This window comes from Ranitomeya imitator, chromosome 4 (assembly GCF_032444005.1).
Source record: "Ranitomeya imitator isolate aRanImi1 chromosome 4, aRanImi1.pri, whole genome shotgun sequence".
Lineage (NCBI taxonomy): Eukaryota > Metazoa > Chordata > Amphibia > Anura > Dendrobatidae > Ranitomeya > Ranitomeya imitator.
The window spans coordinates 104405823-104430300 of NC_091285.1; the positions used below are offsets into that span (position 1 = coordinate 104405823).

Here is a 24478-nt window from a genome sequence, read left to right on the forward strand (position 1 = left end):
GCCTATTCTGGCACTTGGCCACTCTCTTCCCATTCCCGTGTAGCGGTGGGATATGGGGTAATGAAGGGTTAATGCCACCTTGCTATTGTAAGGTGACATTAAGCCTAATTAATAATGGAGAGGCGTCAATTATGACACCTATCCATTATTAATCCAATTGAATGAAAGGGTTAAATAAAACACAAACACATTATTTAAAATTATTTTAATGAAATAAAAACAATGGTTGTTGGAGTATTTTATTCTACGCCCAATCCAGTCACTGAAGACCCTCGTTCTGTGAAAGAAAAAACATAATAAACCAACAATATACTTACCCTCCGCAGATCTGTAACGTCCAACGATGTAAATCCTTCTGAAGGGGTTAAAACATTTTGCAGCAAGGAGCTTTGCTAATGCAATGCTACTCCTCGCTGCAAAACCCCTGGGAATGAGTCTAAATATAGATCAATGAGCTATATTTAGCTTCATTTGCGGTGAGGCGCCCTCTGCTGGCTGTTTATAGATCGTGGGAACTTGCCTAGAAAGCCTGGGAGCTTTCTAGGAAATTTCCCACGATCTATGAACATCCAGCAGAGGGCGCCTCACCGCAAATGAAGCTAAATATAGCTCATTGATCTATATTTAGACTCATTCCCAGGGGTTTTGCAGCGAGGAGCAGCCTGCATTAGCAAAGCTCCTTGCTGCAAAATGTTTTAACCCCTTCAGAAGGATTTACATCGTTGGACGTTACAGATCTGCGGAGGGTAAGTATATTGTTGGTTTATTATGTTTTTTCTTTCACAGAACGAGGGTCTTCAGTGACTGGATTGGATTCAGTGACTCCAACAACCATTGTTTTTATTTCATTAAAATAATTTTAAATAATGTGTTTGTGTTTTATTTAACCCTTTCATTCAATTGGATTAATAATGGATAGGTGTCATAATTGACGCCTCTCCATTATTAATTAGGCTTAATGTCACCTTACAATAGCAAGGTGGCATTAACCCTTCATTACCCCATATCCCACCGCTACACGGGAATGGGAAGAGAGTGGCCAAGTGCCAGAATAGGCGCATCTTCCAGATGTGCCTGTTCTGGGGTGGCTGGGGGCAGATATTTTTAGCCAGGGGGGGGCCAATAACCGTGGACCCTCTCCAGGCTATTAATATCTGCCCTCAGTCACTGGCTTTACTACTCTGGCGGAGAAAATTGCGCGGGAGCCCACGCCAATTTTTTCCGCCATTTAACCCTTTATTTTAAGAGCTAGAACGGCCAAATTTTGCAGATACACACTACTGACATTAGTAGTGTGGAATCTGCAAAAAAAATGGAGAGAAGACATGGTTTACTGTATGTAAACCATGTCTCAAATCATGTCGGGTTTTAGGAAGGAGAAAGAAAAAGCCGGTAATTGAATTACCGGCTTTCAAGCTGTATAGCGCTGGAAAAAATATTAATATATATACATATATGTGTCTAATGACATATATATATATATATATATATATATATATATATATATATATATATATATATATATATATATATATATATATATATATATATATATAGACAACATATATATATATTTTTTTTTCTTTTTGGGACACATGGATCATTTCTATAGCGGTATGTTGGTTTTGCAAGCCTGCGAGAAAACCACGCAGTACGGATGCCATACGGATTACATACGGAGGATGCCATGCGCAAAAAACGCTGACACACCCTGCCTACGGAGGAGCTACGGACCACTATTTTCGGGACATTTCAGCGTATTACGGCCGTAATATACGGACCGTATTTTCATACGCTGAGTGTGAAGCCGGCCTTAGACTGTATAGTGCCCACAGCAGCAGCGGTGCCGTCTAACACTAAGCTGCAGCAGTGAGGAAATGGTGGTGATGGGGAAAATGGCTGGTTCTCATAGGGCAAGGACATGTGACATACACAGCCAATGACACATGCCCTTGCTTGTGTGCATCACATGCACATTGCTGTGTGTGTGCGCACTGCTGATGGGCTGAGAGATTCCACTGTAAATGCGAGAAAGAAAAAAAAAATGGAGATCGGCATTATTTCAGCACAGATCTATCCCCTGCCCACTATACACTGAAACAGTCTATTAACATTGAGAAACAGTTTTAATGTGAAAATCAAGCGAGGCTTTTGATGAACTAACAGTTATCGAACAGAAACTCGAACAGCCGAATTTTAAGCAAATTGTTCGAGTTCATCGAACGACTCGAACACCGCCCAAAACAGCTCGCATTTGAAATTGACGAACAGTTCGACTCGAACACCGCTCATCTCTAGTCCTTATATCTTGTTAAAAACATTTAAAATAAACATTTTTTTTTAATCTGTGGGTTGACCTAAAAAGGGCTGTACACACAAGATGCCCTTGTAATGTGAAATGAAGGTTGGCAAAGATTGCCAATTCCAGATATGTTGCTGAAAGACTCCTACTCAAAAAGACGAATACAGTCATAAATTCAAAGGATACTTCAATAATGTAATAGTTTAAGTGTGAGCATACTTATGCAACCACATTATTTTAGTTTTTTTTTTATTGGAAAAGTTTTTGTTTTTGTTTCACAAAAACTTGCCATTTTAACCGAGGTATGTAGACTTTTTCTATCCACTGTAAGGCTGGGATCATAGGAGTGTATGTTGTCTTGTTCGAGAGAATTGGGGTCAATTATGCAAAGGACACTTGGCTCGAACTCCGTCAGAGTCTGAGCCTAGTGTCAGTGTATTGTGCACCAATTCTCTCGCATGGAAGAATCACAGCACAGTAATTTCTTTATCTCCTCCATTCCTGGTATCCACGGTGTGAAGGATGGCGCCAGAGAGATCACGCGGATCCCACCGCTGTCACCACATGTGACGAACCCACAACTCGCCACTTCACCTGATGTCACTATTACATCAGAGAGATCATGTGGACGGTCTCCGCACTTGCATCAACGTGACGTACCGCATCCCCTGGGGACACTGTAAGGCCACCTTAGCACAGTTTTACATAGACATTCCCTGTCCACACAGGCCCAGGGAGTGAGAGAAGGTGGCCAACGCAGCTGTTGCTATGGCACTACACTAACTCACAACCCTGACAGGCTGAGAGGCCTCTTTCATTAGCACCAGTGAAACAGAAAACTGTCAGCCCAGTAGGACTGCCACCAATTCCTAGTTAGATATAAGCCTAGGCCATTAACGGGATTATATCAGGCCAGAAACCAACCCTGGTAGCATGGAAAGTTAAACCAAGAAAAGGATGTGAGGATTCGTGGATTGAGATAAAAGAGCATCCTAAAGTTAAATTATATATTTAATAGCCTTAAGGGCACACTAGACAATACATTATATACACAATGGTTATACATATACAATGGTCAGATATGTAAATACAAGTGAAGTACAAAAGATATAAGGAGATGAATCATGTCAATTACTGGCTTGATGTTTAACCATGTGTGCTGGGCTGCAAGGGTGGCACGGGCTGTCAGCTGGTTCCAGTTCCTCCCAGCGCGTTATTTGATGTGACCCAACTTTAGAAGTGAGCAGCAAGCATGACAAACAGAGAGAGCACATGGCCTTACACAAGCCTTTTAACCCCTTGGCCAGTCACACCCTTTTTGCCCTCAGGATGGGCCCCTGGGTCTTTGTAGCTAAAACTCCCAAAACCTATGAAGGATCACAACTTCTCAATGGAATGTCATAGGGCAGCGGTTCTGGCGCTATAGGATCCGGCCTGGAGAAGGGAGAGTAGGAGACATGGAGGAGGACTAACTGGTACCTATGACCAGAGATGTTAAAAGGGCTCACACAGTTGTCAATTTAATGAACAAAAACAATGATCTTGAAAACAGAATATGTCACAACAACTGTGCCTTACAGGTGGAGTCCCAGAAAAGTTGGAGTGTAAAGAACCAAGAAAATTTGTCCAGAACCTGGTGGTTACTATATTTGGAAAGAATAATTTGTTGCCTCTGTTCACCAGTGAAAGGGACCAATGTTTGCCGAATCAGCTTCCACCTCCAGGTGCTCCACCTCAACCAGTGCCAATGTAACTGATATGGACAAAATCCTCTAACTGGTGATAAATCTTTCAGACCTTCAAATAGCAGGTCTTACACTGACAGGTCTAAAGGAAACATGGGTATTGCAGCACATTAAACAATCAATCAGACTATTGTGTTCAAGTACCAAATTGGGACTAAGGGTACTGTCACACTAAGCGACGCTGCAGCGATACCGACAACGATGTCGATCGCTGCAGCGTCGCTGTTTGGTCGCTGGAGAGCTGTCACACAGACAGCTCTCCAGCGACCAACGATCCCGAAGTCCCCGGGTAACCAGGGTAAACATCGGGTTACTAAGCGCAGGGCTGCGCTTAGTAACCTGATGTTTACCCTGGTTACCAGCGTAAACGTAAAAAAAACAAACAGTACATACTTACATTCCGTGTCTGTCCTCCGGCGCTGTGCTTTCCTCTGCACTGTCAGCGTCGGCCAGCCGGAAAGCAGAGCGGTGATGTCACCGCTGTGCTTTCCGGCTGGCCGGCGCTCACAGCCAGTGCAGAGAAGCAGAGCGCCGGGGGACAGACATGGAATGTAAGTATGTAGTGTTTTTTTTTTTTTACATTTACGCTGGTAACCAGGGTAAACATCGGGTTACTAAGCGCGGCCCTGCGCTTAGTAACCCGATGTTTACCCTGGTTACCAGTGAAGACATCGCTGAATCGGCGTCACACACGCCGATTCAGCGATGTCTGCGGGAGGTCTAGCGACAAAATAAAGTGCTGGACTTTGTGCGCCAACCAACGATGGCACAGCAGGATCCTGATCGCTGCTGCGTGTCAAACTCAACGATATCGCTAGCCAGGACGCTGCAACGTCACGGATCGCTAGCGGTATCGTTCAGTGTGACGGTACCTTAAGTAAAAAAAAATGAGAAAAAATTATAACCCTACCTCTCACAAAATAAAAACAAAAAAAAAAATCAAGCAAAAATGTTTCCCCATGCTGTTTTTACATCATACGTTTGCATAAAAAATAATGTAATTTGTAAAGAAAAATTGTATCACTAAAACACATTAAAAAAAAGCTGTCATTCAGCTGTCTGTAGAAAACTAAAAAAACAAGCCCTCATAACACATGAATTGGCAGAAAAATAAAAAAAGCTATAGCTCTCGAAAAAACAGGGATTCAAAAATATTTATTTTTAATAAAATATTTTTGTGTATAAATGTAGCAAAATAAAAAATCTCTTAAAATCTTTAACAGCTGTAATTATACTGGCACGAGTAAAAAAATGTATCATCACATACTGCAAGATGAATGTTGTAAAAATATATATTAAAAAGTTCTTGAACTGCTGTTGATTTATTCATTATGCCTCTCAAAAAATGCAATGAGGTTCGGTTCACATCTATAATGTGCTCTATGCTGAATGCTTACATTTCTTAATGGTTTTTTTTATGGAATTTGCCTAACCTCTTGTTACTATTATGCTGAGGTGTTATTCTGCTCTGCGTTTTTGTCCATCATTTGTACAACATTTATTGTTTCTGTATGCAGCCCCATTGGGCATTCGTAGACACAGTAAATGCTTGTCTTTGATACGTACCTCTTGCTTCCTTTGCTCACCATAGTAACCATCTTATACCTATTACACTCTGTGATACATTAAATGTTACATTTTAAAATACCAAGGTACATATTGGTACCTAAAAACAAGCACTGTCTGTTTTATGCTTTGGTTTCTTTCTTTTACTAATTGTTTTTGCTTGGAAATTTTGCAGGGATGAGAGGGAGAGGAGGCTATTAAAAACATCTGATTACCTATCTGGTTAACATTTGATTCCGGACGACTAGTCATACAAGTTGGTATTACGATGTCAATGTCTAGTTGCTAAATATAGCTAGCCAGATACATTTAGGCTCCTGGAAAGCCCAGGGTATGAAAGCCAGGCGTCTGCTATCTACTCCAGCCAATTTTGTGCTCTAAAGTCAAATGGTGCTCCTTCCCTTCCGAGGCCTGCTGTGTGCCCATTCAATAGTTTTCCACCACATAAGGGGGTATCCTGTACTCAGGAGAAATTGCACAACAAATGATACAATACATTTTCTCCTGTTACCCTTGTGAACATGAAAAATGTGGGGCTAAAGCAATGTTTTTGTGAGAAAAATTTTATTTTATTTTTCTTCCACATTGCTTAAGTCTTGTGAAGCACCTAAAGGGTTAATAGGCTTCTTGAATGTGGTTTTGAGCACTTTGAGGGGTGCAGTTTTAAAATGGTGTCACTTTTGGGTATTTGGCTAACAATCTCAGAATGACTGGAATATGTTGATGCATTCCAGAGTTATTACCTCATAAAATGACATTGGTCAGAATTGTAAAATTTTCACTGATCAGGAGGGTGAAAACAGGCTCGGAGGGTGAAGAGTTTAAGAAAGGAAACCATATGATTCCCAGGGATTATTATTTACAAGTGCTTTCCTAATTATTAGGGCCCAAAACGGAGGTGCACAGCATATGTGTCAGGTCTCTACAGCACCTCATGATAAGGAGAAGCAGCACGGTCGCTCAGTGGTTAGCACTGTGGCTTTGCAGCACTGGGGTCTTGAGTTCAAATCCCACCAATGACAACATCTGCAAGGAGTTTGTATGTTCTCCCTGTGGTTTCCTCCCACACTTCAAAGACATGCTTAAAGGGAATTTACATTGTGATCCCCAATGGGGAACACAATGATAATGTCTGTAAAGTACTGCAGAACATGATGGCGCTATATAAGCAAAGCATACTAAATAAAAGAGATGGTACAAGATTGTAGGAGGAAAATAATCACTACATGTTCTTTTGAGTTCCCTGAGGACTTGACTAAAGCTAAGTACACATTTGCATTCGGCAGCCCTGCATAGGGCTGCACACTTTTTCCCTTCATATCCGCACAGCTGCTCATGCATCCTGCATACCTATCTTTAACATTGGGTACGAAGGGACATGCATTTGTCTGCGGATGCATCCGCATGTGTCGTTTTGACGTGCTCGCCGACCACACAGGAACGCAAAATCTTGCGTTCGGCGGCACGTCAAAATGATGCACGCGAACGCATCCGCAGACAAACACATGTCCCTGCGTGCCCACTGTTAAAGATAGGTATGCAGGACGCATGCGCAGCTGTGCAGATATGAACGGAAAAATATGCAGCCCTACGCAGGGCTGCTGAACGCAAATGTGAAACCAGCCTAAGTAACACTGCTTGTATAAATAGCTGACTATACATAACAATCTTACAAAGTAAACTAAAGAAATATGTATAAGTTAACATACATATGGGTCTGATGGTTTCCGCTTGCAAAGATTAATACATCCAGAAAGCAATGTTGGATTAACAAAAAGATCCAGATAATCCAAGGCATTTTGTCCAGCAGGCATGGGCTCAATTGGAGCTGAAAAGATAATGAAAACATTAATTTGGAAAAACACATAACATACTTCATAAGCCAACTAATATTAAAACAAAAAAGTCCTCTCTTTGTTCCAAGAGCCATAACTTTATTATATATTATATATATATATATATATATATATATATATATATATATATATATATATATACACATATATACATATAGACATATGTTGCTTATTTTCTGAATGACAGCATTCATTTCACCATTTCCTGTAGTAAAGAACAGAAGCAAATTCCAAGAGGGTTAAAATGGAGAAAAAAAAAACGCAATTCCGCTACTGCTTTCGAGTTCTTTTCTATGGCACTATATGTATTGTATTTTTGAGGCAGAAGAGCAGTGACTGAAAAATATAATTGTACTGTTTTCATTTGTTTCTTTTGAGTGGTTAAAGTACAGTTTGAAGGGAACCTGCGACCTTGAAAAACGCTATTTACCGGCAGATATAGGGTAATCTGCAGGTAAATAACATTACAATGCCGACTGGCCGCTTTACTGAAAGGGCGGCTACAGGTAGAAAATAAACCTACACTGCGTGCAGAATTATTAGGCAAGTTGTATTTTAGAGGATTATTTTTATTATTGATCAACAACTATGTTCTCAATCAACCCAAAAGACTCATAAATATCAAAGCTTAATATTTTTGGAAGTTTCCTCAATTCATGGGCAGTTATTTTGCGCCTTTTTTGCCCAACACGCTTCTTGCGACCCTGTTGGCTATTGGCCATGAAAAGCTTGATTGTTCGGTGATCAAGCTTCAAAAGTTTGGCAATTTCAAGACTGCTGCATCCTTCTGCAAGACATCTCACAATTTTGGACTTTTCAGAGCCTGTCAAATCTCTCTTCTGACCCATTTTGCCAAAGGAATGGTCAGGACCAAAGGATGGTCAGGACCCGTAGAAGTGCAGTTGCGCGAAACGGCCGTCGTCCTTCTGTTCCACGTTCTCCCTTCAGTTACCTGCACATGTTCTGATTAAAGGATTGTTGATTTCAGGACCGGTGAGTGAACTTCTATATTTTCTTCGTTTGGATAGTCATAGTGCTGTGGCTTGCTTACAGCCTCTGCTGACAATGTGGTGTGCGGTGAAATGTAGTGAGTGGTGGAGGAATAAAGTTGGTAGCTACACTTACAGTAAGGTGGACAGGCAGCATTGTAAAGCTATTTACATGCCATTGACTTTATATTTGCAGCTATCGAGTTTTCCTTTTAGTTTATATTTTGATAAATTAGCCTTTTTTTGGGCACACCAAATATATTTATTTTGTATATATTTCTTTATCTATTACTCACATATGTCCTAAGTGTACATACAAGATGCCAGACCCTTTCTACAGAGCATATACAGTGGGTACGGAAAGGCTTCAGACACCTTTAAATTTTTCACTCTTTGTTTCATTGCAGCCATTTTGTAAATACAAAAAAAGTCCTTTTTTTCTCATTAATGTACAGTCTACACCCCATCTTGACTAAAAAAAACAGAAATGTATAATTTTTTGAAAATTTGTTAAAGCAAAACTGAAATATCACATGGTCATAAATATTCAGTCCCTTTGCTCAGACACATATTTACGGTAAGTCACAAGCTGTCCATTTCTTTGTGATACTCCGTGAGATGGTTCTACTCCTTCATTGTAGCTGGGTTTAATTAAACTGATAGGACTTGATTTGGAAAGGCACACACCTGTCTATATAAGACCTCACAGCTCACAGCGCATGTCAAACCAAAGGAGAATCATGAGGTCGAAGCAACTGGCCAAGGAGCTCAGAGATAGAATTGTGGCAAGGCACAGATCTGGCCAAGGTTATAAAAGAATTTCTGCAGTACTCAAGGTTCATAAGAGCACGAAGGCCTCCATAATCCTTAAATGGAAGAAGTTTGGGACCACCAGAAGTCTTCCTAGACCTGGCCATTCAGCCAAACTGAGCAATCATGGGAGATGAGCCCTTGGTGAAAGAGGTAAAGAAGAACCCCAAGATCACTGTGGCTGAGCTCCAGAGATGCAGAAGGCAGGGTCGGCATCAGCATCTGGGAAAGTGCCGGGGCCCTAGCGAGACGGGGTGCCCATTTTGACAAGTGTGACAAATTTGTACTATTGATGCTGCCTATGCAGTATCAATAGTAAGAAGATATAATGTTAAAAATAATAAAAAAAATAAAAAATCATGCTATTATCACCTTCCGGCAGCCTCGACAGCCTTCCTGATCCTTGCGATGCTCTCGGCAGCTCCGTTCCCAGTGATGCATAGAAAAATGACCCCAGATGGTGTAGGATCATGCGAGACTGCTACGTCAGCATGGGTTATTGCCGCAAAGCATCACTGGGAACGGACCTGGCAGGAGCAGTGCTAAGGCCTGGGCTGGATCCGGGGACTGCCGGGAGGTGAGTATAAAACTATTTTTTATTTTAATTCTTTTTTTAACAGGGATATGGTGCCCACACTGTGCTATATACTATGTGGCTGCTATATACTATGTGGCTGCTATATACTACGTGGACTGTGCTATATACTACGTGGGCTGTGCTATATACTACATGAGCTATGCTATGTATTATGTGGGGTGTGTTATATACTACGTGGGCTGTGCTATATACTATGTGGCTGTGCTGTATACTATGAGGCTGTGCTATATACTATGTGGCCTGTGCTATATACTATGTGGCCTGTGCTATATACTACATGGGCTGTGGTATATACTATGTGGGCTCTGCTATATACTAAGTGGCTATGTTGTATGCTACGTGGCTGTGCTATATGCTATGTGGGCTGTGTTATATGCTATGTGGCTGTGCTATATACTACGTGGCCTGTGGTATACACTACATGGCTGTGCTATATACTACATGGCTGTGCTATATACTGCGTGTTCTGTTCTGTGCTATATACTGTGCGTACTGTGCTATATACTACGTGGGCTGTGCTATATACTACGTGGGCTGTGCCATATACTACGTGGCTGTGTTATATCCTATGTGGGCAGTGTTATATGCTACGTGGGCTGTGTTATATACTACGTGGGCTGTGCTATATACCACGTGGCTGTGTTATGTACTATGTGGCTGTGCTATATACTACATGGGCTGTGTTATATACTACGTGGCCTGTGCTATATACTACGCGGGCTGTGCTATATGTTACGTGGCTGTGTTATATGCTATGTGGCTGTGCTATATACTGCGTGTTCTGTTCTGTGCTATATACTGTGCGTACTGTGCTATATACTACGTGGGCTGTGCTATATACTACGTGGGCTGTGCCATATACTATGTGGGCTGTGTTATATGCTATGTGGCTGTGCTATATACTACGTGGCCTGTGGTATACACTACATGGCTGTGCTATATACTACATGGCTGTGCTATATACTGCGTGTTCTGTTCTGTGCTATATACTGTGCGTACTGTGCTATATACTACGTGGGCTGTGCTATATACTACGTGGGCTGTGCCATATACTACGTGGGCTGTGTTATATACTACGTGGCTGTGCTATATACTACGTGGCCTGTGCTATATACTACGCGGGCTGTGCTATATGTTACGTGGCTGTGTTATATGCTATGTGGCTGTGCTATTTGGGCTGTTATATACTACATGGGCAGTGCTATATACTACGTGGCTGTGTTATATACTACATGGTTGTGCTATATACTATGTGGGCTGTGCTATATACTACGTGGGCTGTGTTGTATACTACGTGGGCTGTGCTGTATACTACGTAGGCTGTGCTGTATACTATGTGGCTGTGATATCTACTTTGTGGCTGTGCTATATACTACGTGGCTGTGCTATATGCTATGTGTTTGTGCTATATTTCTCTGCTGTATGTGTGCATCATGAATCATGGTATGTGTTACAACTGAGAATCTTTCGCCCGGGGCCCTCAAAAACCTGGAGCCAGCCCTGGCAGTAGGGAGATGTAAGAAAGTTCCACAAAGCAGCCCTCCACCGGTTGGGTCTTTATGGCAGAGTAGCCCAGAGGAAGCATCTCCTCCTTGCAAGACATATGAAAGCCCGCATAGTTTGCTAAAAAACACATGAAGGACTCCCAGACTATAAGAAATAAGATTCTCAGGTCTGATGAGACGAAGATAGACCTTTTTGTTGATAACTCTAAGCGGTATATATGGAAAAAAACAGGAACTGCTCATCACTTGCCCAATACAATTCCAACAGTGAAACATTTCTTTTTTTTTTCAGTCAAGATGGGGTGCAGAGTGTTCATTAATGAGAAAAAACTGAATGTTTTTGAATTTACCAATTGGCTGCAATGAAACAAAAAGTGACAAATTTAAAGGGGTCTGAATACTTTCCGCACCTACTGTATGTATGTACTGTATGTATGTATATACACACACACTACCTAGCAGCTCTATACAATGCCGCGGGATAAAGGATTCTAGCCTAGTTAAAACAATAAATTTTATTAGTATGATAAATATTACGACAAAAACAAAATGCAAAAAACAGGATGAGAACAAACCTCCATGTTAGCGCTATGTAAAATAAAGATTTAATAAAGAGAGGCAATGTAATGTATGGGTTACATCAAATTTATTACAAAATAAAGTAATATTTCCAAAGGTCTGCTAGGCTTAAACTGTTCTAGGTAAGGTACTGTAAGCATATTGACCCAATAATGATTGCTTAAAAAATAGTAAAAATAGTAAGGTGTTAGAAAGAGCAATAGATAATAACGAGCATGTGCACAATATGGATAAGTATACAAGGTGCTATCACAGAGCATTATGATTAGACAATAACAGCAACCAATATAGTTGTAATTAGTACACCCACCATAAATTATTCTGTTTGAATCAAAGCTGCTTGCATAATTATTAAATAAAGTGCATAGTGCTAAACTTACTCTAAATAAGCCTATATTAATAATCAAACAGAGCTAATATCCTAGAAGCATGTAGATACATAATATTCAAAACAGGTACATTACTTCAAAAAGTAAATGTCACAAGACCACAGTGCAACCACATGGACAGCCGTGCCTCCCAGACCCCTACGCTGTTTCGATCATGCTTGTTCCAGGGGTCTGCCACATTGCATCTCTTTATTGGAGGTTTGTTCCCATCCTGTGTTTTGTACTTTGTTTTTGTATTTATTGTACTAATAAAAATTATTGTTTTAACTAAGCCAGAATCTCATCCTGTGGCACTGTATAGAGCTGCTAGGGATTGTGTGTACAGTATCTATTTCTTTATCCATGGAGGATGAAAAGAGGGGTGATTTAAACTTTTATATCTATGTTTTTCTTTACTTTTTAAGGCTTTAGAGAACTTGAACCAGTAGTGCAGTATAAAGTAAAATTGTTTTACTATGAAGTTCAGCATATAGCAGAGATTCACATTAGGACTAAGATGGCGGTTATGGGGGTTTTCTGAAGGTCGCCTGACTGACATGGTAACTCATTGGCTCCCCACGATCACGTTACAGGGAGCTGAAGGAATAGCTCTTTTAAATACTGCTATCAGTGACTGGCATCAACATTTAAAAGTTTAAACTGACAGGACTGGAGCTATCTCAAGTTGCTAAAGTTACAGTCAGACACCGACTATATAACATATCCAGCATCTGCCTGGTATAAAGCAAGCTCAGTTGATAAACTTGAGTCATACAGTCCTTAGCAACCCACAACAAAAATATACAACATAGGTCATTAAGAGGTTAAAAAGAACCCATACACTTTCCAGAAATGTGTTAGTGAATACTCATATATCTTGTGAAATAGTACACTCCCTTTTAACCCCTTCATGACCCAGCCTATTTTGACCTTAAAGACCTTGCCGTTTTTTTGCAATTCTGACCAGTGTCCCTTTATGAGGTAATAACTCAGGAACGCTTCAACGGATCCTAGCGGTTCTGAGATTTTTTTTTCGTGACATATTGGGCTTCATGTTAGTGGTAAATTTAGGTCAATAAATTCTGCGTTTATTTGTGATAAAAACGGAAATTTGGCGAAAATTTTGAAAATTTCGCAATTTTCACATTTTGAATTTTTATTCTGTTAAACCAGAGAGTTATGTGACACAAAATAGTTAATAAATAACATTTCCCACATGTATACTTTACATCAGCACAATTTTGGAAACAAAATTTTTTTTTGCTAGGAAGTTATAAGGGTTAAAATTTGACCAGCGATTTCTCATTTTTACAACGAAATTTACAAAACCATTTTTTTTAGGGACCACCTCACATTTGAAGTCAGTTTGAGGGGTCTATATGGCTGAAAATACCCAAAAGTGACACCATTCTAAAAAATGCACCCCTCAAGGTACTCAAAACCACATTCAAGAAGTTTATTAACCCTTCAGGTACTTCACAGCAGCAGAAGCAACATGGAAGGAAAAAATGAACATTTAACTTTTTAGTCACAAAAATTATATTTTAGCAACAATTTTTTTTATTTTCCCAATGGTAAAAGGAGAAACTGAACCACGAAAGTTGTTGTCCAATTTGTCCTGAGTACGCTGATACCTTATATGTGGGGGTAAACCACTGTTTGGGCGCACGGCAGGGCTTGGAAGGGAAGGAGCGCCATTTGACTTTTTGAATGAAAAATTGGCTCCACTCTTTAGCGGACACCATTTCACGTTTGGAGAGCCCCCGTGTGCCTAAAAATTGGAGCTCCCCCACAAGTGACCCCATTTTGGAAACTAGACGCCCCAAGGAATTTATCTAGATGCAAAGTGAGCACTTTGAACCCCCAGGTGCTTCACAAATTGATCCGTAAAAATGAAAAAGTACTTTTTTTTCACAAAAAAATTCTTTTAGCCTCAATTTTTTCATTTTCACATGGGCAACAGGATAAAATGGATCCTAAAATTTGTTGGGCAATTTCTCCTGAGTACACCAATACCTCACATGTGGGGGTAAATTACTGTTTGGGCACATGGTAAGGCTTGGAAGGGAAGGAGCGCCATATGACTTTTTGAATGAAAAATTATCTCCATCGTTAGCGGACACCATGTCGCGTTTGTAGAGCCCCTGTGTGCCTAAACATTGGAGCTCCCCCACAAGTGACCCCATTTTGGAAACTAGACCCCCCAAGGAACTTATCTAGATGCCTAGTGAGCACTTTAAACCCTCAGGTGCTTCACAAATTGATCCGTAAAAATGAAAAAGTACTTTTTTTTTTTTCACAAAAAAATTATTTTCGCCTCAATTTTTTTCATTTTCACATGGGCAATAGGATAAAATGGATCATAAAATTTGTTGGGCAATTTCTCCCGAGTACGCCGATACCTCATATGTGGGGGTAAACCACTGTTTGGGCACACGGCAGGGCTCGGAAGGGAAGGCGCGCCATTTGACTTTTTGAATGGAAAATTAGCTTCAATTGTTAGCGGACACCATGTCGCGTTTGGAGAGCCCCTGTGTGCCTAAACATTGGAGCTCCCCCACAAGTGACCCCATTTTGGAAACTAGACCCCCCAAGGAACTTATCTAGATGCATATTGAGCACTTTAAACCCCCAGGTGCTTCACAGAAGTTTATAACGCAGAGCCATGAAAATAAAAAATAATTTTTCTTTAATCAAAAATGATTTTTTAGCCTGGAATTTCCTATTTTGCCAAGGGTAATAGGAGAAATTGGACCCCAAATGTTCTTGTCCAGTTTGTCCTGAGTACGCTGATACCCCATATGTGAGGGTAAACCACTGTTTGGGCGCACGGCAGGGCTCGGAAGGGAAGGCATGCCATTTGGCTTTTTAAATGGAAAATTAGCTCCAATCATTAGCGGACACCATGTCACGTTTGGAGAGCCTGTTATGTTTGCTAATGACAGGTGTTATGAAGGCAATCCAGAAACACAGTGTGCTTAGCGATCAGAGCGCACACAGTGATCTGACAAATACCCAAAAATACAAGAACGAGCTCTGAGACGTGGAAACTCTGTAGACTGCACACCTGATCCTATCCTAAACACAACTAAAAGCGGCTGTGGATTGCGCCTAACAACTACCTAGGCAACTCGGCACAGCCTAAGAAACTAGCTAGCCTGAAGATAGAAAAATAGGCCTGACTTGCCCCAGAGAAATTCCCCAAAGGAAAAGGCAGCCCCCCACATATAATGACTGTGAGTAAGATGAAAAGACAAAACGTAGGGATGAAATAGATTCAGCAAAGTGGGGCCCGATATTCTAGGGCAGAGCGAGGACAGTAAAGCGAACTTTGCAGTCTACAAAAAACCCTAAAGCAAAACCACGCAAAGGGGGCAAAAAAAACCCCACCGTGCCGAACTAACGGCACGGCGGTACACCCTTTGCGTCTCAGAGCTTCCAGCAAAACAAAAGACAAGCTGGACAGAAAAAAAGCAACAAAAAAGCAAAAAGCACTTAGCTATACAGAGCAGCAGGTCACAGGAACAATCAGGAGAAGCTCAGATCCAACACTGAAACATTGACAAGGAGCAAGGATAGCAGCATCAGGCGGAGTTAAGTAATGAAGCAGTTAACGAGCTCACCAGAACACCTGAGGGAGGAAGCTCAGAAGCTGCAGTACCACTTGTGACCACAGGAGTGAATTCAGCCACAGAATTCACAACAAGAGCCCCTGTATGCCTAAACATTGGAGATCCCCCACAAATGACCCCATTTTGGAAACTAGACCCCCAAAGGAACTAATCTAGATGTGTGGTGAGGACTTTGAACCCCCAAGTGCTTCACAGAAGTTTATAACGCAGAGCCATAAAAAAAAAAAATTATTTTCTCAAAAATGATCTTTTAGCCTGCAATTTTTTATTTTCCCAAGGGTAACAGGAGAAATTTGACCCCAAAAGTTGTTGTCCAGGTTCTCCCGAGTACGCTGATACCCCATATGTGGGGGTAAACCACTGTTTGGGCACATGCCGGGGCTCGGAAGTGAAGTAGTGATGTTTTGAAATGCAGACTTTGATGGAATGCTCTGTGGGCGTCACGTTGCGTTTGCAGAGCCCCTGATGTGGCTAAACAGTAGAAACCCCCCACAAGTGACCCCATTTTGGAAACAAGACCCCGAAAGGAACTTATCTAGATGTGTGGTGAGGACTTTGAACCCCCAAGTGCTTCACAGAAGTTTATAACGCAGAGCCATGAAAATAAAAAATAAAAATTATTTTCTCAAAAATGATCTTTTAGCCTGCAATTTTTTATTTTCCCAAGGGTAACAGGAGAAATTTCACCCCAAAAGTTGTTGTCCAGTTTCTCCTGAGTACGCTGATACCCAATATGTGGGGGTAAACCACTGTTTGGGCACACGCCGGGGCTCGGAAGTGAAGTAGTGACGTTTTGAAATGCAGACTTTGATGGCATGGTCTGCGGGCGTCACGTTGCGTTTGCAGAGCCCCTGGTGTGCCTAAACAGTAGAAACCCCCCTCAAGTGACCCCATTTTAGAAACTAGACCCCCCAAGGAACTTATCTAGATATGTGGTGAGCACTTTGAACCCCCAAGTGCTTCACAGACGTTTACAACACAGAGCCGTGAAAATAAAAAATCATTTTTCTTTCCTCAAAAATGATGTTTTAGCAAGCATTTTTTTATTTTCCCAAGGGTAACAGGAGAAATTGGACCCCAGTAATTGTTGCGCAGTTTATCCTGAGTATGCTGGTACCCCATATGTGGGGGTAAACCGCTGTTTGGGCACACGTCGGGGCTCGGAAGTGAGGGAGCACCATTTGACTTTTTGAATACAAGATTGGCTGGAATCAATGGTGGCGCCATGTTGCGTTTGGAGACCCCTGATGTGCCTAAACAGTGGAAACCCCTCAATTCTACCTCCAACACTAACCCCAACACACCCCTAACTCTAATCCCAACTGTAGCCATAACCCTAATTACAACCCTAACTCCAACACACCCCTAACCCTAATCCCAACTGTAGCCATAATCCTAATCACAACCCTAACCACAACACACCCCTAACCACAACCCTAATCCCAACTGTAGCCATAACCCTAATCACACCCCTAACCACAACCCTAATTCCAACCCTAACCCTAAGGCTATGTGCCCACGTTGTGGATTCGTGTGAGATTTTTCAGCATCATTTTTGAAAAATCCGCGGGTAAAAGGCACTGCGTTTTACCTGCGGATTTTCCGCGGATTTCCAGTGTTTTTTGTGCGGATTTCACCTGCGGATCCCTATTGAGGAACAGGTGTAAAACGCTGCGGAATCCGCACAAAGAATTGACATGCTGCGGAAAATACAACGCAGCGTTTCCGCGCGGTATTTTCCGCACCATGGGCACAGCGGATTTGGTTTTCCATAGGTTTACATGGTACTGTAAACATGATGGAACACTGCTGCGGATCCGCAGCGGCCAATCCGCTGCGGATCCGCAGCCAAATCCGCACCGTGTGCACATGGCGTAATTCTAAAGGTATGTGCACACGCTGCGGAAAACGCTGCGGATCCGCAGCAGCTTCCCATGAGTTTACAGTTCAATGTAAACCTATGGGAAACAAAAATCGCTGTACACATGCTGCGGAAGAACTGCACGGAAACGCAGCGGTTTACATTCCGCAGCATGTCACTTCTTTCTGCGGATTCCGCAGCGGTTTTACAACTGCTCCAATAGAAAATCGCAGTTGTAAAACCGCAGTGAAAGGCGCAGAAAAAACGCGGTAAATCCGCGATAAATCCGCAGCGGTTTAGCACTGCGCATTTATCAAATCCGCAGCGGAAAAATCCGCAGAGGACCACAATACGTGTGCACATACCGAAACCCAAACCCTAGCCCTAACCCTAACCCTACCCCTAACCCTACCCCTAACCCTAGCCCTAACCCTAACCCTATTCTAACATTAGTGGGGAAAAAATAAATTCTTTATTTTTTTATTGTCCCTACCTATGGGGGTGACAAAGGGGGGGGGGGGTCATTTATTATTTTTTTATTTTGATCACTGGGATAGATTATATCTCAGTGATCAAAATGCACTTTGAACGAATCTGCCGGCTGGCAGATTCGGCGGGCGCACTGCGCATGCGCCCGCCATTTTGGAAGATGGCGGCGCCCAGGGAGAAGACGGACGGACCCCGGCAGGATCGGTAAGTATGATGGGGTGGGGGGGAGCACGGGGGGGGATCGGAGCACGGGGGGGTTGGATCGGAACGCGGGAGGGGTGGAACAGAGCACGGGGGGTGGAACGGAGCACGGGGGGTGGAACGGAGCACGGGGGCTGGAACGGAGCACGGGGGGTGGATCGGAGTGCAGGGGGGGTGATTGGAGCACGGGGGGTGATTGGAGCACGGGGGTGAGCGGACAAGAGCACGGGGGGAGCGGAGCACAGGACGGAGGGGAGCGGGGCAGTGTACCGGGCAGATCGGAGGACTGGGGGGGCGATCGGTGGGGTGGGGTGGTGGCACTTTAGTATTTCCAGCCATGGCCGATGATATTGCAGCATCAGCCATGGCTGGATTGTAATATTTCACCCGTTATAATAGGTGAAATATTACAAATCGCTGATTCGCAGTTTCACTTTCAACAGCCAATCAGAGCGATCGTAGCCACGGGGGGGTGAAGCCACCCCACCCTGGGCTGTACTACCACTCCCCCTGTCCCTGCAGATCGGGTGAAATGGGAGTTAACCCTTTCACCCAATCTGCAGGGACGCGATCTTTCCATGACGCCACATAGGCGTCATGGGTCGGATTGGCACCGACTTTCATGACGCCTACGTGGCGTCATGGGTCGGGAAGGGGTTAATAGGCTGCATTTTAATCCCTTAAACAGGTTGTCCGTTTTAGCAAAATTTTCTGTTTAGGCTCTAGGGCTCTCTCCACCGCTACCTGATCTGTGTTGTTTGTAGTAACCAGTACGTTGCAGTGACCAGTACATTATGACCAGCTCAGGCTTCTGGAGACACCCCCCTGTAAATTAGGCGGGCACTCATCGCTACAGAAATGCCAAACATGTGGAAGCTAAATGTGGTTTAGGTACACTGTGAGGCTCAGAAATGAAAGGGGCATTTGGATTTTGGAGTGCAGAATTTGCTAAATATATTTTGAGGGGCAAGGAGCCATAGTGCTTTTCCAGAGCATTTGTGCTACCACTAACGTTGAAGTCCTCCATATTTCCATTAACAGATGACGGACCTGAGTAGGGACATGCTTTTCTGTGGATTTAGTTGAAGCTTTCATTGGGATCACAGAATTTGTTAGATTTTTTTGGGGGGGAACGAGGAGCGATATCACTTTTCCAGAGCCCTTGTAATACCATTTTCGTGGATGCCCCCTAAATTTCCTTTAACGGGTGACAGAGCTGAGAGGAGACTTGCTTTTTTGTGGATTGAGTTCAAGCATTCATTGAGAACATTTTACATAACCTTTGAAATCACATTTATCCAGCGCTCTATGCTCAGCACTTACTTTGGGGTTTCCATCTAAACAACAACCGAGGTATCCATTTACTGTAATGAGGCAGCAGAGTTACTCTGGACTCCATCTGGCCTCTGTTCAGCGTTGTTCTTCTTTTCAGAGGTGCACAAAATCTGTGGCGGACTGCACTTTTATGCATGCCTAAAAAGATGCATACCGCCGGATGACAGGTCAGACGGTGTCCACAGTGCCTCCATCTGCCTCAGTATAGGGCATCTTCCACCAGGGGCTCCAACAGAATCACACATTTCTGAGAAACCCTGGCGTAAGTGCTCAGTGCAGAGAGCAGGATAAATGTGAGCGGAACCTTACTGCGATCTTTGGGAGGAAGAATGAACAAATTAACAGCAGGTGAAGAATAGGTTTTATTTATTTTTTACCCGGTCTTCGTGCAGTATAAGCGATTAGATGACTTTATTCTTCAGATCGGTGCAATTACAGTGATACCAGATTTATATCGGAATTTTATGTTTGGCTGCTGTCACACATTAAAAAATGCTTGTTTTTTTAACAAAAGCAAGTTTTTACATCTTAGATAGCTATACTTTTTTATATTTTGGCTGTCACATAAGGGCTTGTTTTTTGTGGGATGAGTTTATGATTTTATTGGTACCATTTTGGAGCACATGATATTTTTTGATCGCTTTCTATTCAGATTTTTGGGAGGCAGAATGAACAAAAATCAGCATTACAAAAATTGTTTTTTTTTATATTGCCATTCCTTGTGTGGTAAAATTGATAAGGCAACTTTATTAATCGAGTCAGTACAATTACAGAGAGACCACATTGATATTGTTTTATGTTTTTCCGCTTTTACACAATTAAAACTATTTTATTAAAAAAAATGTTTTTGCATCGCTTAATTCTAAGAGCTATAACATTTTTATTTTTCCACTGATTGAGCAGTGTGGCGACTTGTTTTATTGCGAGACAAGATAATGTTTTCATTGGTACCATTTTCATCTTTTTTTCTATTTGACTTTTGATCACGTTTTAATCCACTTTTTGTTTGCTGGTATGATAAAAAAGCAGTTTTATTTTACGATGTCAACTGAATGGGTTAACTAGTGTGACAGTTTTACAGGTCGGGTTGTTCCAGACGTGGCAATATCACATGTGTACTTTATTTGTTTTTACATAAATATACGTATTTATTGCTTTCATATTTTTTTCTTCTTTTTATATATATATATTTATTTTGTGATTTTTTTTATAGTTTTAAAACATTTTTTTACTTTTTTTTTTTAACTTTTTTACATGGTCTCTGTTTGGGAATTCAATTTTTATTGAATGTATTGCATGTCATGAGACCTGCCAGTTTTAAACTGTCAGATCACGTTAGACTCAATTCCTGTAAGGGTGCCAAAACTCTTGCATTTGCCCATTTTCCTTTTTGTAATTTTTAAAATGTAAAAAATAACAATACATATATTTTTTTTGCCTAAAATAGAAAGGAAATGTGTTATCATTAACTTTAGGCTTTTTTAGAGATCATCAAAATAGGAGAACCAAGAGTCAAAACTGGCCACAATAATTCACAAAAAGTAATATTTATTAAATAAATCCTAAACAGAAATACAATAAATAATAATCAAAAGTATAAAGTGCATAGCAACTATATCCTAAGATACATCCGTGTCATCCAGGTACACAGGACAGGACCCAAATAAGTATAGGGAAAACAGTACGTTTAATCATAAACGTCAAAATAGGGTGCTACTCACACATGATCTGTACTACCTCAGACATGTGGTGATCTAATTAGAAGATATACTCCCGGTGGCCATATTCCAAAGATCACCACATAAACTAAGTGTGCTAGTAATCACATAAAGAAGAGTTCAAATATATGGATTACCCATGTGTGCAGGGGAGTCCTGTCAGGGTCCTGGATCACGTTCCCCAATGCGCGTTTTGCGTTCTATTGTTACCGCTTCCTCAGGGGTAGATCATTTCATCATTTAGAGATCATTTCATCTTCAACTTGCTTAACTGTTCACAATAACAGTAATTTTGACCAGGGGGTGACCAAACTTTTACATGTCACTGTACAAGAGTATATTGATAAAGTTAAAGGGAACCTGTCACAACAAAAATCGAAGATGAGCTGCGGCCACCAGCATCAGGGACTTATCTACAGCATTCTGTAATGCTGTAGATAAGCCCCCGATGTATCCTGAAAGATGAGAAAAAGGTTATATTATACTCACCCAGAGGCGGTCTGCGTCCGATGGGCGTCGCGGTCCGATTCAGGGCCTCCTATCTTCTTACGATGATGTCCTCTTGAGGGCAGAGCAAGTACTGCAGTGCGCAGGCGCCGGGAAAGGTCAGAGAGGCCCAGTGCCTGCGCACTGCAGTACTTTCATCGTAAGAAGATAGGAGGCCCCGGACCGGACCGCGACGCCCATCGGACCCGTATCGCAGCAGGACTGCCCCTGGGTGAGTATAATATAACCTCTTTTTCTCATCTTTCAGGATACATTGGGGGCTTATCTACAGCATTACAGAATGCTGTAGATAAGCCCCTGATGCCGGTGGCCGCAGCTCATCTTCGATTTTTGGGGTGACAGGTTCCTTTTAAGAGAGAATGCAGGTCAGGTAAGTAAAAAGAACATGCTCAAATTTCTAAAAAAAAAATTAAATAATTCTATAGATAATATAAATTAGAAAATCAAAAACAAATAAAGAGGAATCCTGTGATTCCTCTTTATTTTTATTTGATTTTGTAATGTACCGAGAGTAGATTACACACAGGATCTCATCAATTCCCTCAGGAATGACAAGCAGAGATATAATCTCCTGATGGGATGGCGACAAGGACAGAGTGAAAGGGATGGTCTGGTGTGTTACCTGTGAGGGCAGTGTTGACCCATTCACCACTCGTGCAGTTACTGGTTGAGCTAGCATTACCAGGGGTATTGCGTGACGTTGGGCGAAGGCAGAAAACATAAAATTGCCCTCCGCCCCAGAATCCACGCAGAGCTCTACCGAGTGAGTGAATGAGCCTATTGTAATTGTCCCCTTTAAGGACAATTTGGAGGCAAACGTCGCCGTGTCTAGTGTACCTCCACCTACTACCACTAGACGCTGACGTTTCCTCGACCGCTGGGGACATCTGGTGGCAAGATGTCCTGACTGCTGGCAAACATGACAAACCTGGAGTGCACGAGCGGTCCGGGACTTAGATCCCGCTCGTGACACTTCCATGGCCTCATGTAACTCAGGGGCCTGGACTGGAGATTCCAAAGGTATGGCGAAGGTGGGAGCCAGCCAAAACCTCTGCCTACTCTGGGCACGCTCCAACCTCCACTTGTGAAAACGGAGGTCAATACGAGTGGACACTCCTCCAGTGTGGTGGGAATCTCCCTAGTGGCCAGGGCATCCTTCACATGGTCAGCCAGCCCCCTCCAAAATATCGGAATCCGACCACTCCAGCTCAGATGCTAGGGTGCGGAAGTGGACAGCAAAATGGCTGACCAAGGACGAGCCCTGAGACAATGGCAACAGTTGGAGCGCCGTATCATGGGTGACACGAGGTCCCAAAAAGACCTGTTTCAGAGTGCTCAGGAACAACGAAGCACTCTGCACCACATAATCGCCACACTCGCACAGCAGCGTAGCCCACTCCAACGCCCTGTCCGACAGGAGAGACACAATAAACCCCACCTTGGCCCGCTCTGTAGGAAAACGAGAGGCCAGAAGCTCAAGATGTATAGAGCACTGACTCACGAAACCCCTACAAGACTTACTATCACCAGAAAATTTTTCTGGCAGTGGGAGGCGAGATAGAGTCGATACAGGGGTGGCAGTGGACAAGGTGGCTGCAGCCACGCTAGCAGCCTGAACAGCAACTGTGGTTACATCCACAGCTGAGGTTGTGCACTCGAGAGCCACCAACCTACCCTCCAGCTGCTGGATGTACCGCAAGGATTGCTGTTTGTCCGTCATTACTAGCCAGACCGTGGCACTAATGTAATGTTAGGGCTAGCGGAACGCACCAAATAATAAGAAAGATAGATTAAGGTGAGTTCGCAGCCCGGGGTCCACCGTGCAGAGATGGAACCTGCTGCCAAGTAATGATGGACTATATGGCAGTACAATGTGATTACACACACACGGGTTAACTTCACCCTGTGTGGAGAAAGCGAACCCTGTTGCTTCACAGGGCCGCGGTACCGCACCAAGAGCGCAAGCAAGGAGTCTCAGAACTCAATCCCAAGACACAGGATTTTAGTTCAAATAGACCTCTTGCGCTCGACAACGCAACTGGGGTGTCAGAGAGACAGAAATAATAATAATAAAGATGCACGAGAGTGCGTGCGGTGCCGCACTGGCGGATGCCACTAACCACCCAGGCTTGGGCCAGGAAAGCGCACTGGCGGTCACAGCAATTAGACGCTGTATAGTGTGTTACGTGCTGATGGCTAAGTCAGGTGCTAGATAGCAATCATCCACCTTATGCGAGCAGTCATACAATAGGGAGGGGATTTTAAAAAACGACTTTCACTCACAACACACTCACGTATACAAATGTACACTAGCACATGGCCATGCGGCCATGCGAACCTTATATAGCTGCAGCATGTACAGGACCTTCCCAGAAGGACCAATGGGAGGCTGCCACAGTCGTTGAGCACCTTCAGGA

The 24478-nt window shown here is 42.7% G+C and overlaps 1 protein-coding gene across 3 annotated transcripts in view; it reads right to left on the bottom strand.

Moving 5' to 3' along the window:
• The window catches only part of NME5 (NME/NM23 family member 5), a 212983-nt gene that overhangs the window by 36597 nt on the left and 151908 nt on the right, over nucleotides 1–24478 (bottom strand). For all 3 annotated transcript variants that reach the window (XM_069761974.1, XM_069761976.1, XM_069761975.1), the window contains exon 5: nucleotides 7323–7441. In XM_069761974.1, coding sequence (XP_069618075.1) covers nucleotides 7323–7441 — 119 coding nt within the window. The remainder of the gene's footprint in view (nucleotides 1–7322; nucleotides 7442–24478) is intronic.